We start from the raw sequence: 13,477 nt of genomic DNA on the forward strand, positions 1-13,477 counted from the left end.
CCACTTTCCTGGGTTACTGTACCAGCATACAGGAGAGGGGAACATGCACAGAGGATCCAAACTACAATCCCCAGCCCCTTTAAGCAGCAACTTTACTGTAGCCCCAAGGTTTCCAGTACAATTCAGTGCATAAACACCCCCAGGGAGGGCTGACCCTGAAGACAGGTCTCAGAGAATGTGTGGGGCACCCCTGCAAACTACATGTGGCTGTCAGGGGAATAGTTGTTTTAGTAAATTTGTTACTGTGTTTTAGCCACTTAAATACTGATAGCAAAGTAACACACCATCCCTCTGCTAGTTACCTCTTCAAGCTGCCCTGTCGGGAGTCGTTTCCGTCCATGCATCGTTAGTGCAGGTGGAGGGCTTGTTCATGTGGGAAAGCTGCTGCTTGCTGCCACGTCGCCCTGTCTGGATGGCTAGCTGGTGGTTATTGTTGCTGGGGGGGTAATTTTCCCTTTCTGGATGTGGACTAGCCAGACCAGTGATGCAGCCGTTTGCTCTCGGCAGCTGCTGCTCGGGGACTTGGGTGCAGTTTGTACTTTCCAGGTGGAGGGCACAGGAGCTGGAACGAAGCTTGTGGCAGTTACTCACTGTTGCTACCATGAGAAACTGCCCCCCTCCTGTTGGGTTAGAACAGCTGTTTGTCAGCAGCTCACGCCTCTGAGCTTTGCCCTATGTCACTGGGCTCAGTCTCTGAGCCTTTGGAGTCCTTGTGTTTAACTATTAACAAATAACCTTGTCTCGACAAATGGCAGTGATGTAGCAATCGCCAGTATAAGTGCTTCATTTTCTGGCGCAAACTAGATATTCAGCATCAGCCCGCTGTCATTTCCACGGCCCGCTCACTGCACTTAGAGGGTAGTAAATCCCTTTGCCTCTGCGTCTCGCTTGGCCTAGTGCTCCCTGCTAGAACACTGAGCTGTGCTGCCTTAGTGCTCTGTTGCCCTGGGCTCCCTAGAACAGGGACTTTCTGCCCACCTGGTCCAGCTGCCTCTGCACAAGCTTTAGGACTCAAGGGGCTCTTTTGCTTCCTGTTCCATGGAGTGGTGAGACTCCACGGGGAGCATGGGCTGTGGCTACAGGGGGGTATCGTGCCTGTGCAGGTCCATGCTAGTACTTGCAGACAGACCCCGTCAAAAGAAAGGCCATAGGGTTTAATAGGTCTGCTGGCAGTCGGATTCTAGAGAAAGTGACTAGGTTTCTCTTGAAATTGCTCTGAAACCCCGTAGCATTTAATAAGGAATGAGATCATTTCTCCAGGCTTGTTTTTAGCCACCCTATAGAATTCCATAGCAGAGTCTATATAATACTAATGGGGGATTAGAAACCCTATGGAACAGTGACCACTTTTGGTGCCATTCTAGAGGCTTTTCCTGTAACAGACGGGTAGTTGTACCTAGCTGGTGACCCAGCCCTTCCCTCTAACTCTGCATGTGCAATTCTCTCCCAACTCTACTGCCCGACAATTATCAGACACGCTTCAAGCCCCTGTGTGTAAAGCAAGGCTCCCACATTCAGAGGGAGGCATCAAGTTTGGCCACCAATGACACATTGGTTTGAGAAGGACCATTATGTGGGACTTGATCCTCCTCCCAGTATCGTGAAAGCTCCCAGTGGCTTCAGTGGGGCAGGATTGGGCACATACCCAGCCCCATGTGCACTGTGCATGTTAGCAGATCCGGTCCCAGTGCCGAGGAGCTTACAGGCTGGATGGAGGGGAGCTCTGATGAGATGCACTGAGCTGATACCTCCAGATTAATCTGCTCTTTAAAAGGAAAATGCTGGAGCCAATTTTCCAGGCTCTGTCTCATGAACAACTGTCACGGAGTCCCCGGGCGATGCTCTGGAACTGCTCCCTATGAAGCCAATCAGGATTCTGGGGAAGTCTCCTCTCCGTGAGCAGCCTGTCTGCAGGGCACACAGCTCACACAGCTTCCACCTTCCTGGGTCTGACCTCAGAGCATTCAGCATCCTCTGCCCCTCCGTGCGCTTCCCACAGCCAGTCCGCCCAGGTGGGGTCCTGGGGAAGCCAGAGGGTCCTGCCCCCAAACTCCGCAGTCAGACGTGACTCTCAGCCAGCCAGTAAAACAGAAGGTTTATTAGACGACAGGAACATGGTCTAAAACAGAGCTTGTAGGTGCAGAGAACAGGACCCCTCAGCTGGGTCCATTTTGGGGGGCAGTGAGCCAGACAACCATGTCTGCACTTCACTCCATGTCCCCAGCCAGCCCCCAAACTGAAACTCTCTCCAGCTCCTCCTCCTCTGGGCTTTGTCCCTTTCCCAGGCCAGGAGGTCACCTGATCCCTTTGTTCTCCAACCCTTTAGCTCTCACCTTGCAGGGGGGAAGGGCCCAGGCCATCCGTTGCCAGGAAACAGGGTGTCAGCCATTCTCTGTGTCCAGACCCCTGCACACACCTGCCCTCTAGGGCTCTGCAAGGATCACGCACCCTTATCCCACCACCTAGATACTTAAGAACTGCCTAGGGGAAACTGAGGCACCCCCAGACTATTCAGAGGAAACATTAAGAACAGTCCCACTTCGTCACCACAACTACAAGCTGGGTCCAACTGAGGACCTGCTTACTGACCTGTCGGGTAGTCGTCCACGTGCCCGCTTCTCCCACGTTGCTGCAGGGGCTGTGGTTTGTGCCCAAAGAGCCAGCGACGTGGGTGCAGAACGATGAGTAGCATCCCCTCTGCTGTGAAACTGGCCCTTCCAGAGCTGCTGACAGGAGCCACAGCTAGATCGGGGGGGATTCACCTCAGAGGCCAAAGGACAGAGAGTTTCTCATTCTGGCCGTGAATGTCTTCCCCAGCCCCTTTGGATACAGCCCCACTCCAGGAACCAGGGTGGGCCATGGCCCTGGCTGTGCGCTACACGTCATGGGCCGTTGAGGACAGTGTCCATTTTACTGTGAGCATGCCAGGTACCTGCTGCCAGGGAAAGGGCCCCGGGGGCAGCTCCTCTGCCAGGGTAACTGGCACTGCACCACAGACCCATGCTGGCACGAGGAGCTGGCTGCCGCGCCTGGGGAAACGGACTGCACCTACTGAGGCTGCTAGTCCCACAGCCCCCTGGTACCACTATGGTCTCTGTCCGGGGGGACCAGGTGACTAACCCCCTGCCATGCAGCAGGAGACAGGCAGAGTCAGGGGCCCTAGCACCGTACTAGAGAGACACACGCTCGTGCCATGTTAGGCTTGATTGGCACTGGGAGCTGGCATTAAAGTGGCCAGCCTTGCTACTATGAGCAGCTGTGCAGTGCGCGAGAGAAGGCCCTGTGCCTGGCACCAGCCTTTCCACTCCCACCACAGCCCCCCTCCAGCTCCCCTGGCATGGCAGTTTCCCTCAAGGAGCTTTAGCAGGCGGGGCACAGGAGTCCAGATGAAAATAATTGTGTTTAATCACCAGCCGGGGGCTGGTCTCCCTCTTCCGTATTGGAGCTGTTTATTTCCTAGCCCACACCTTCACCCTGGACTCGGCGGTGCAAGGCGTGTGTTAGGAGCCTTGCCCCGTTCACATCACTGGGAGTGGGCCCACACACACACAGAGCAGCTTGGCTCTGGGAGTTTAGTTGGCCCAGGAAAGGCGGGAACCCCAAAAAGCTGGAGCAGCAGCAAGCAGGAAATATCTGCCTAATGCCAGAGGCTGCTCTGTTGTGACAGCAGCCTGGAGCTCCAGGGCACCACATGGAGAGGGGCAGTCCTCACTGTCCTCCGGGCGAGGAAGCGGCTGGCCTGGAGGGAAGAGCCCTCACTTGGCTCCTACAAACCCAAAGCAGCTCCCAGGGGCAGGCCTACAGCTGCTAGGAGAGCTCGTGTGCATGTTTATTGGCAGTGGGTGACCGGGCGCTGGCTGGTTAATCTGTCCTGCTTTGCGGTGGGTGGGGGCTGATGGCTGCGTCCCAGGAGCTGCCGTCTGATCCCTTCGGGACGGTGTAGGCCCTAGCTGGCCGAGGTGGGCCCTGCTGGCTCTAACTCTGTGCTGACTGAAGTGATGTGCTGCCAGGCTGAGCAAGGTTAGGGTGCTGACACATCCAGGGAAAGCAAACAACATGTTGAAAGCAGCTGGACATTCGTCAAGCAGGAGCCGGCTGGTGCAGCTGTGCTCTGGGGCAGGAGGGTTTCTGGGCTCTCCGATGCCTGGGGGCTGTGGGCTCAGCAAGAGCCTGGTTTATTAAACTCCCTTTGACTGGCTAACAAGCTCTGTGTGTGCTGCGCAGAGACCGGCTCATTGCCGCCTGCGCGGGATCCGGGGTTCGGACGCTGGCGGGAGCTGGTCCCTCCCCAGGTGACGCAGGGGTGTGGTGGGGTCGGCTGACCTAAACTCCATTCTCCGCCACCTTTACCCGGGGCTGCACTGCCATGCTCCCTTTCCAAAGGGACAGTCAGCAGTGCTGGAAACTCGGCGGTTGGCAGCACTGGCTGGGGCAGCAGGACCTGGCCCCCCCGACCCAGCACCCACCCCAGCAAGTGGCAAGGAGGAGGCCGCAGGGCCCATTCTGTGTGCACCCCAACAGGGGCCCCAGTTGTGCTAATTGACTCGGCCTGGTTGTGAGGGTCTCCCCACCACACCCCACAGTTTAACACTCCTCCAGGGCCACACAGCTTGGGGGCGCCCCAGGGCAGAGCAGACCTGCCAGGGGTGTTTGCAATGGGCCAGCAGGACCCCTTTGCAATCTGACTGCACATCCCAGCTCTGGGGAAACAGAGCCGAGCTCTGACCTGGGCACTCGCTGTCCCATGTCCAGCCTGAATGGGCCAGGCAGGCACCTCGGCCCCTCACTGAGAGTTTGTACGAGTCTCCTTCCCCTGAGCTAGCCAGGCCCAGAAGTGGGAGGGGAGTAAATGGCAGGGGTCATAGTTTGTTTTAAACAAACACAAGTATTTGCAACATTGAAACACATCAAAGGTCCCACTTCCACTGCCCGGGCTGAGAGAGAGCAGGATGGCAACACACACAAGTAGGGTCGGGTTTTCCAAAGTACTCGGCTTTAGCCCAACTCTGCTCCCCTTGAAATCAGTGGTAAAACTGCCATTGGCAGCCAGGGAAAACCCCTCCCTGAGTGCGCCATCAGCCTCAGTAATTTGGATGCTGGTAGCAGCATGGGGCCTCGATCCAGGTCGCGTTGCAGTCCAGGCGCTGTGCCAGGGCCTTTGACGGCAGCAGGGTCAGACTGGCGGGTGAGGAAATCAGCGTGACCGTCCCTTTTACTGAAATTGCAAAGTAACGGCTGGCCCCAGGGCTGGGCGCTCAGTGTAGCCAGTGCTGTCGGTACATGAATGGGACTGGGGTGCCTGGTGCAGCTCTCATGGCCCACATGCTGAGCTGCATCGGGAAGAGCAGCAGCAACTGGGCTGGTTCGAGCCCTGGCTCCTTAGGAAACCCCTAAAAGCTCTAAGATGAATCCCCTGCAGACTGCACAGTGGAGCCTTTGTGCATGTTCATACGGCCAGCATTAGCTGGACACGTGAATACCACCATGTCTTTTGCCATCAACAGCTTATTACTGTTTACAGTTTGGCAGCCGTTCAGTGCTTGGTCTTATTACCACTGAATCCAGGAGGATTTGGGGGGCACAGCAGACGCTTAACGACATTTCATTTTCCCAAGTGGGCCATTAAAGCCAAACAGCCTTTTGTCCACTTGCGCAGCCTCAGCCAAGAAGGAAACGCGCTTCAGCCCATTCATTCGCTCCGGCAGGAGGACAGCTGGGAAAGCACTCTGCCTCCTTGCCACATACCGGCTCATTAGGAGACTCCACTCACGTGGCACAGGACCTATGGTGGGTAAAAGGGCTGGCGAGTTTTGTCAACTGGAGCATTGGGGCTGCATAATACGCACAGCCGTAGACAAAGCAAAACAGGGCAAGTCTTTGCAAAGAGCAGCAAGAATTCTTAGCTCGCACAGAATATTAGTGTTTCCAACTGCTGTAGAGCAATGGTTTGCCTGCAAGAGCGGTGGGACCAGGTACTGCTGATAGGTTAGATGATCAGAACGTCCTATAGAAACAGGGCTACTTGGCTGCAGGGCAAACTCATCTCCCGTGTATGCTGAAGGTTTGCTTTGTGGGGGCTGAATGCACCCAGCAAGGGGAGAATAGTTCTGTAGATACCGCCAGCAACCAACCAGACAGGCATCTTCAGGCACCAGGTGGCCCTGCTCTCCTCTGGGCTAGCCTGGCCCTGGCAGGGCTGCGCTCAGACTGGATTTTACTGTTCAGTGAAGCTCAAGAGCACTAGAAAGTTGGGCTTACCTGGCTGACCTTGTTCTGACCCCGCAGCTGCCGGCTTTATCCCTTCTTAACCTTACCTGACTGTTGCTTCACACATGGAAGGCAAGTATGGGGTTGGTAGCGAGGGATTGGGCGCGGGGCACGGGCTTAGTGGCACGGCAGTGCTGCTGGCAAAAGAGAAGCCCGTTGCTGAGTCAGCCTGCCAGCAGAGCTCAGCGCTCGTGGGGCCATTAGGAACCGGGCTGCCCCTGGCTGCCAGGCTGGGTCCATTTCCTGACTTCCCGTGTGAGTGTGCTCGGTTTTATTCTTAGCCAGTACGTCTTTAACTTTGGCTGCAGAGTTACTGCTGAGGCTTCATTTCAGAAGTGACCAGTCAAGACAGGGAAATCCTGCTGCCGCAAAGGCAACAGGGCTGTCGAACGATTTCCAGGGTGTGCAGCTCTCTGGCGGAGCCCTGCTTCGCGGGCTGGAGGGAGGGGGCTGCACGGTGGAGATGCTGGTGGAGATGCTGGTGTTTCCGCAGGCTCTGTAGGATCAGCTCGTGAGGCACAGAAAGAGCTCTGGGTCCTAAGGGCAGCACACAGCCAGCTCCTTCCTTTGATTGCCTCCTTCTCCACTCAGCCCATTGGCGACTCAGTGGAGTTTGCACTCTGGAGGAGGTGATGCCGTCTGGTTTCCTGCTTTGTGTTTTCTGGTATCTGAAAGGCTTGCAGACTTCCCAGTGCTGAGTCCAAGTACTGCCCCACAGCAGAGACGGCTCCCTGTGGCTCTGAAACAACCCCGAGCAGTGAGGACCCTTCCCTCCCAGTAATTGTCTGGGGCCACACTTGTTCTGGATCTAGGAAGCCAGGATTTCACTAGGGCAAGAGGAGATTTCTCCCCTGTGGATATTCCTCTGCGGGAGGGGGGAATGCTCCGGGAGCCCCGAGAGCTGCGTGATTTGTCTTGTTGTGGTGTTTGGGGGCCCAGTCATTAACCCGGACCCCACTGTGCTGTGCTTTAACTACATGTGAGCATCTTTTTAAACTTCATTTTCCTTGTCTGCTGAGTAATTAGGTTGTAGCACTTGGTGTAGAATCAGTTGCATTTCCGAGGGGCAGCGCGTTGGCAATAGGAGCAGCCAAGGAAAGGAATTCATGAGAGAGTCCCCGTTCCAGCCTGGGGAGAGGGGAGGACACCCCAAAGGGAGGTGTTTGGAGGTCATGCCTGGGCGCTGGCCCCGCTGGGGCTCGGGGTCGTTTCAGAGCAACAGGGAGCCATCTCCGTTGTGGGGCAGTAACATTGTGAGGAGGCAGTTGGGGGAACCACCCCCCCACTTGGCCAGAAGAGCCCTAGGCCCCAGAGCAGGATGATGCTGGGGCAGCAGAGCACTGCCTGGCTTCACCATGCCCACACCCCATGCAAGTAAAACCCCTTCCTGAGGACCCAGCAGGGGTGCGATTCCTGAGCCCTCTGCCCTGCACAGCCCACTTGAGCTGAGGGTGAGCTGGCCCAAAGCACCCGAGGCGCTAGGCTTAGCCAGAGGCAGGTGTAGGGGAAGCAGCTGCAGGAGATGGCTGAGATTAGACGGTGATTCATCTCCAGGTTCAGAGTTCAGGGTGGGCAGGTTCCCCAGGTGATTTCAGATGGCTCAGAGCGTGTCTTCCCTCCCATCTGATTGTGGCCGGGGGCTGTACCCAGACTCAGCTGTTGCAAGGCTGGGCCCTGCCGTCCATCAGCAGGCAGAATGCAGCAGCTCTGGGACCTGTGCCAGCTGCCTCGCACTTTCAGGGTTGGTTTTGACCTCTAATGCCCCAGGTGCTTGGGAGCTGCCTGCGTGGGCAATGCCTCTTCCCCGTCCTGCTGCAGGGGAGCTCAGCCGCAGCAGCGGGCCTGGAGCGAAGCTGCCCACAGGGCCCCTGACTCTGCGATTACTCTCCCCCTGTTCAAAGTGGCCCGAAGCTGCTGAGCTCCAAGGTGCAGTTTGGGGCCACATCCGCTGGCTCGAGGCTCTGGGGGGCCAGGCCTAGCAAAGCCCTGGGGTGAGTTTGCTGTGAGTCTCCTCACCACATCCCCTCTTCCTCCTGCCAGGTTCCAAGTCGTTCAATATGATGTCCCCAACTGGTGACAACTCCGAGCTGCTGGCAGAGATCAAGGCTGGGAAGAGCCTCAAGCCGACTCCGCAGAGCAAAGGCCTCACCACTGTCTTCTCAGGCAGCGGCCAGGCAGGGGCCAATGTAGGTGACTGGCTGGCCCCACTCCACTCGGGCCCCGCTCAGCTCCACGGGGCAGGGAGCTGGGTTAGGAACTGGATTAACTTTTTAATTAAGGGCGGCAAATTTGATTGGCTGCAGTTGTCACAACCAGCTGGAATCCTCAGCAAAATTTAGCATGATCCGCTTTGTGCTGTAAGCAGGGAGCCGCTGGGGAGGGGGGGCTGGGGGTCCAGGAGGGAGGGCACTTTCCACAGGAGACAGCCGCTGCTCCCAGCCCTGGGGAGTCATGGGCAGAGATCTGCCCTGAATGGGCTGGGTACTCCCGTGCTAAAACCCAGGCAATGGCAGGCCTCCCCCACCCCACCCCCCCCGCAGCCCCTGAACCCCCTCCCCACAGAGCGCCCTGGCCAGGAGTCAATGTAACCTTCCCCCGGGAGCCGAGCACCCAGCAAAGAAGAGGGCTTACCCCAGCCAAGAGCAGCTGTTCAAACAGGGACACCAGCCCTCCTAGGGAGTGCTGGGGTGAGGAATCCCCAGAGCACCCCCGGAGCTGGCTTGGCCCCCAGACGCAGGGCTGCCTGAGGCCGGGGTCCGCTGTGAGGCTTCCGCATGGACGGGTTCAACAGGTCTGACAGGAAAGAGGCTCCTGTCCCTGGGCTGTTTGAGCCCTCCTGTAGAATTCAGTTCTGGGTCTCACGCTGCACCCCAAGGCCCCAGGATCTGCTGTGCCAGGCGCTGTACAAGCACCGAGCGAGTGGCAGGCGCTGCCCCATACAACAGATGCTGGGCGAGGGGAGGAGAATGGCAAAGCTCAGCCCCTCTCCGGAATGGCTCAGACACCTGGAGGAAGGGGCTTGGTCCCCACGGTTCCCCAGCACAGAATGTCCCTGTCACAGAGTCCCCGGGCGATGCTCGGGAACTGCTCCCTATGAAGCCAGGCAGGACTCTGGGGAAGTCTCCTCTCTGGGAGCAGCCTGTCTGCAGGACACACAGCTCACCCGGCTCCCATCTTCCTGGGTCTGACCTCGGAGCATTCAGCATCCTCTGCCCCTCCCTGCGCTTCCCACAGCGAGTCCGCCCAGGCGGGCTCCTGGGGAAGCCAGAGGGTCCTGCCCCCAAACTCCGCAGTCAGACGTGACTCTCGGCCAGCCAGTAAAACAGAAGGTTTATTAGACGACAGGAACATGGTCTAACACAGAGCTTGTAGGTGCAGAGAACAGGACCCCTCAGCTGGGTCCATTTTGGGGGGCAGTGAGCCAGACAACCACATTTGCAATTCACTCCATGTCCCAGCCAGCCCCAAACTGACTCCCCCTCCAGCCCCTCCTCCTCTGGGCTTTGTCCCTTTCCCGGGCCAGGAGGTCACCTGATTCCTTTGTTCTCCAACCCTTTAGCTCTCACCTTGCAGGAGGGAAGGGCCCAGGCCATCAGTGGCCAGGAAACAGGGTGTCAGCCATTCTCTGTGTCCAGACCCCTGCACACACCTGCCCTCTAGGGCTCTGCAATGATCATACACCCTTACTCCACCCCCTAGATACTTAAGAACTGCCTAGGGGAAACTGAAGCACCCCCACACTATTCAGAGGAAACGTTAAGAACAGTCCCGCTTCGTCACAGTCCCACACACCGGACTTACTTTGTAATGACAGAGGGGACAGGACTCAAGCAATTTTTTAACTTTCATAACTTACACAGCAAATCTAGAGGTGCTGGGACTCTGAAGTGCCGGGCCCAGAGGTGCCGGGGCTCAGCCCCAGCAAGCCCTAGCACAAATTGAGCACTGCCAGCACGGGGCAGAGGGAGTCCACGGATGACCAGGATCTTGGGCTCCCTCCCGCGGGGAGAGGGGTAGCTTTTCTCGGAGCGAGCGCCTTCTCACATAGCATCTCCCTTGTGTCACACCACTCCCTGAACTAAAGCCCTCTCCTCTTTCTGCCATCCAGCTAGAGACTGCAGCTTCCTCCCTGTCCCCCGCAAGGACACTCACCCCACCGACCACGCCCGACACAGCCTCCGTCCCCTGGGCCACCAGCTCCCCTGAGCCGGTCATCAACGGCAACTCGCCGCTCATGGCCTCGGGGCAGCCCAGCCAGCTGGACATCGAGTCCCTGATCCCCACCCACGACGAGCAGGGGCGGCCCATCCCCGAGTGGAAGAGGCAGGTGATGGTGCGGAAGCTGCAGATGAAGATCCAGGAAGAGGAGGAGCAAAAGCGCAAGGTAAGAGGGAGGGGGGCCCTCCACGTGCTGGAGTGCGGTGTGCTGTGACCATCCCCTGCCGTGTGCTGTGACGGGGCCGAGGCTGCGAGAGGGGCCTGAGGCAGCCGTTCTAACCGCCCTTGGGTTGGACCCGGCGGCTCAGGGTGACTCAGAAAGCGGGATGGGGAAACACAGGATGGCCAGCTGGGCTGCACAGGGCAGGATTTGGGCCTCTGGGACAGGTAGAGGAAAAACCCCTCATCCCTCCCAGCCGGCAAAGTGCATTATGGGAGAGGCAATCATCAAGGCTTGGTGCAGGCTAGCAGCCCTGGTGCAGGTTAGGCTGGTTCCAGGCAGCAGCTCCTAGTGTTGATAAAGCTAAACAAGCAGGAGTCATTACGCGTGACCAGCTAGTAGAGAAGGGCATCCAACAGCGCCTGCGACTTTATCTCAATGGCTACAGGAAAAGCAGACAGCCCAGCGTCTAACCCATAAACCACCTGTTAACCCCCAGTTTCCCTTGGGCCTATAGGCAGGAGTTCAGGGTTTTGCACTTGCAGAAACACATCTTGCATTCTACGCAGCATTGCCCAGACAGCAGCTGCAAGCTGGTACGCCATCACATCCACTCACTTAGGGTGTTCATCAGAGAGTGCTGGGGTCGGGGTCTGACTCGACAGCCTGGCTCCCCCACACCTAGGCCCAGAGGGGCCACCCCCAGCAATGAGTGGAGAGGCTCCCACCTGCTCTGGCTCAGGTGCCAGCGAAGGGATGGGTCATGCCATCCTTGCTCACACCAGGGGGAACCGCTCAGCGAGTACATCAGTGAGGCTCGGTACGACAGCGGGAGGCCAAGGTGCACTTGTGCAGCACAGTCTGTCTGTACCCACGCACACCCTGCTGCGCTAGGGCCCAAGCAGCCACACTAGGTGTGCACTCATTCCTGACACACCCAGACAGGCTTCCGTCCTTCCAGGCAGCCATGGTAGCCCTACAGTGGGAAGAAGGCTTTGTGATGTAAAACCTCCCCAGAGGCAAGCCGAAGCCACAAGCCATCCCAGAGCTCAGTCTTTGCTAAGCTGCTTCTTGACTGCCGTTCCCCAAGGGCTGCAGAGACAGGATCCATGGAAGGCAAGGCTGGCTGGCATGTCCTGGAGAACCAGAGCAGGGCCACGTAGGAGCCACCCGCAGTTCAAGGCATGTTAGCATGAGAGACAGCCCCAGGCGGAAGGAACATGCAGTCTGGCTGACACCTTTGTCCAAGAGCAGAGGCAAGTGAGCGGCTGCTTTCAGCCCTGCAGAGACGCTCGCTCTCATGTCAGCCTGGGCTCGTTGCAGAAACCAAATGCGGAGCAAAGTGGGTAAACAGACTGGGCAGGGAGGCCAGGGGAAGTATCGAGGTCAACCCGTATTTAAGACCTTTGCAGATGAGGTGGGTGTTCCACAGCATCGACTCGGGATTTTCTCGTTAGCATGGGAGGCGCAATAGCTCAAGTACAATGGTGAGGTGATGGGGACAGCGCCAGACCCTAAGAGACCCGGCCACAGCGCGGGTCCCTCTGGAGGAGTCCAACTAGTAGCATGAGCAGCAGCAATCTGGCTCCTGGCGAAAGGAAAGAACCCTCCCCCCAACTGCATGAACATCCGCCTTCGCTGGACAGAGCCCTGGGGAGCTGGGCCCCTCCCTCCACTGCAGCGACATTCCCACCGGAGTGTGGTGAGGGTTTGCACCCCACAGCATCTGTATCGACTCCCACCACGGGGCTCCCCCCACCCTGGCACAGCGTGCGTTGCCTTGCTCCGTCTGGATTCTCTGAAGAGGGAGGCTGGGCGGAGATTTCTGAAGCTGACCAGACAATTGATCAGTGTCCCACGCACGGCCCCCATCCAGGTTAATGGGGGTTAGTGCAGCTAGTGGGCTTTGAGAAATCTCAGCCCTGACTGATGCAGCAGGAAGCTTTTTATTAATGGAACGGGCTCCAGGGTAGATAACTGGGACCATGGCTCAGCCCCAGCGCTGCTGTAGGAGCTGCCAGAGCATGCTGGGTAAGGGACTAGTGACCTGGCAACAGCCATGCCAGCTGGACTCGGGAAAAGAGGGAGCTCACAGCCGGGGCAGTAGCCAGGACGGTCTGCTAGCCTATCCTGGCAGGACTCGGCCTGGTTGTGCCCGTGGTCCTCATGGGGAGCCATCCTTCCTCAGATTCCTGCTCAAATGGATCTCAGCAGTTCTGACGTCAGCTCCATTTGGCTGGAGCCACCTACCCCTGGCAGGGCTCTTACAGCTGTGTAAATGGTCAGTTGTGAAGGATTCATTCTAAAGAAATCCATTAAAACTTACCATAAAACCCTGCCACTGCGCAATCCCTCCAGCCAGGCCATCTCAGCGCTGTTAGAAAGTAACCCTAAAAGTCAGTGATTTGGGGGTGCAAGGCATTATTGGAGCTGTCAGCTTGAAAAGTCTCTTTTTCTCCAGTTGGTTTCTGGGCTTGGATTTTCGTTTAGACACAGTTTGTTAAGGCCGAAGCCCAGTCCCCAGTGTTTTCCTTCTGGGCATGCAATACGTGCCTTGTTCACACGGAGGACTTGCTTCCCTTCAGAAACGTTTGACCCGTTAAGATTTGTGTGTGCTGTGGAGAGTTCTGCATGAATTGAAGCATTCTGCATGAGGCTGAGCTCTTTGCAGTGCTCTGGTCAACTCTGAGATGCATTTAAACTGCAGTATTTAGCACATGCGGGGCTATCGAATATGAGCTGTGCCTGTCACCGGAGCTGAAAGCTGATCACGTATCAGCCATTAACAGCTGGTAGAGGGTACCCACTCCATCCGAACCAACGATCGCCCAA

General features: G+C 57.4%; 1 protein-coding gene across 2 annotated transcripts in view; it reads left to right on the plus strand.

Moving 5' to 3' along the window:
* The window catches only part of ESPN (espin), a 78,270-nt gene that overhangs the window by 57,445 nt on the left and 7,348 nt on the right, over positions 1-13,477 (plus strand). For both annotated transcript variants that reach the window (XM_084651632.1, XM_084651633.1), the window contains exons 10-11: positions 8,308-8,453; positions 10,376-10,651. In XM_084651632.1, coding sequence (XP_084507758.1) covers positions 8,308-8,453; positions 10,376-10,651 — 422 coding nt within the window. The remainder of the gene's footprint in view (positions 1-8,307; positions 8,454-10,375; positions 10,652-13,477) is intronic.

This window comes from Lepidochelys olivacea, assembly GCF_965140295.1.
Source record: "Lepidochelys olivacea isolate rLepOli2 genome assembly, chromosome: 18".
Lineage (NCBI taxonomy): Eukaryota > Metazoa > Chordata > Testudines > Cheloniidae > Lepidochelys > Lepidochelys olivacea.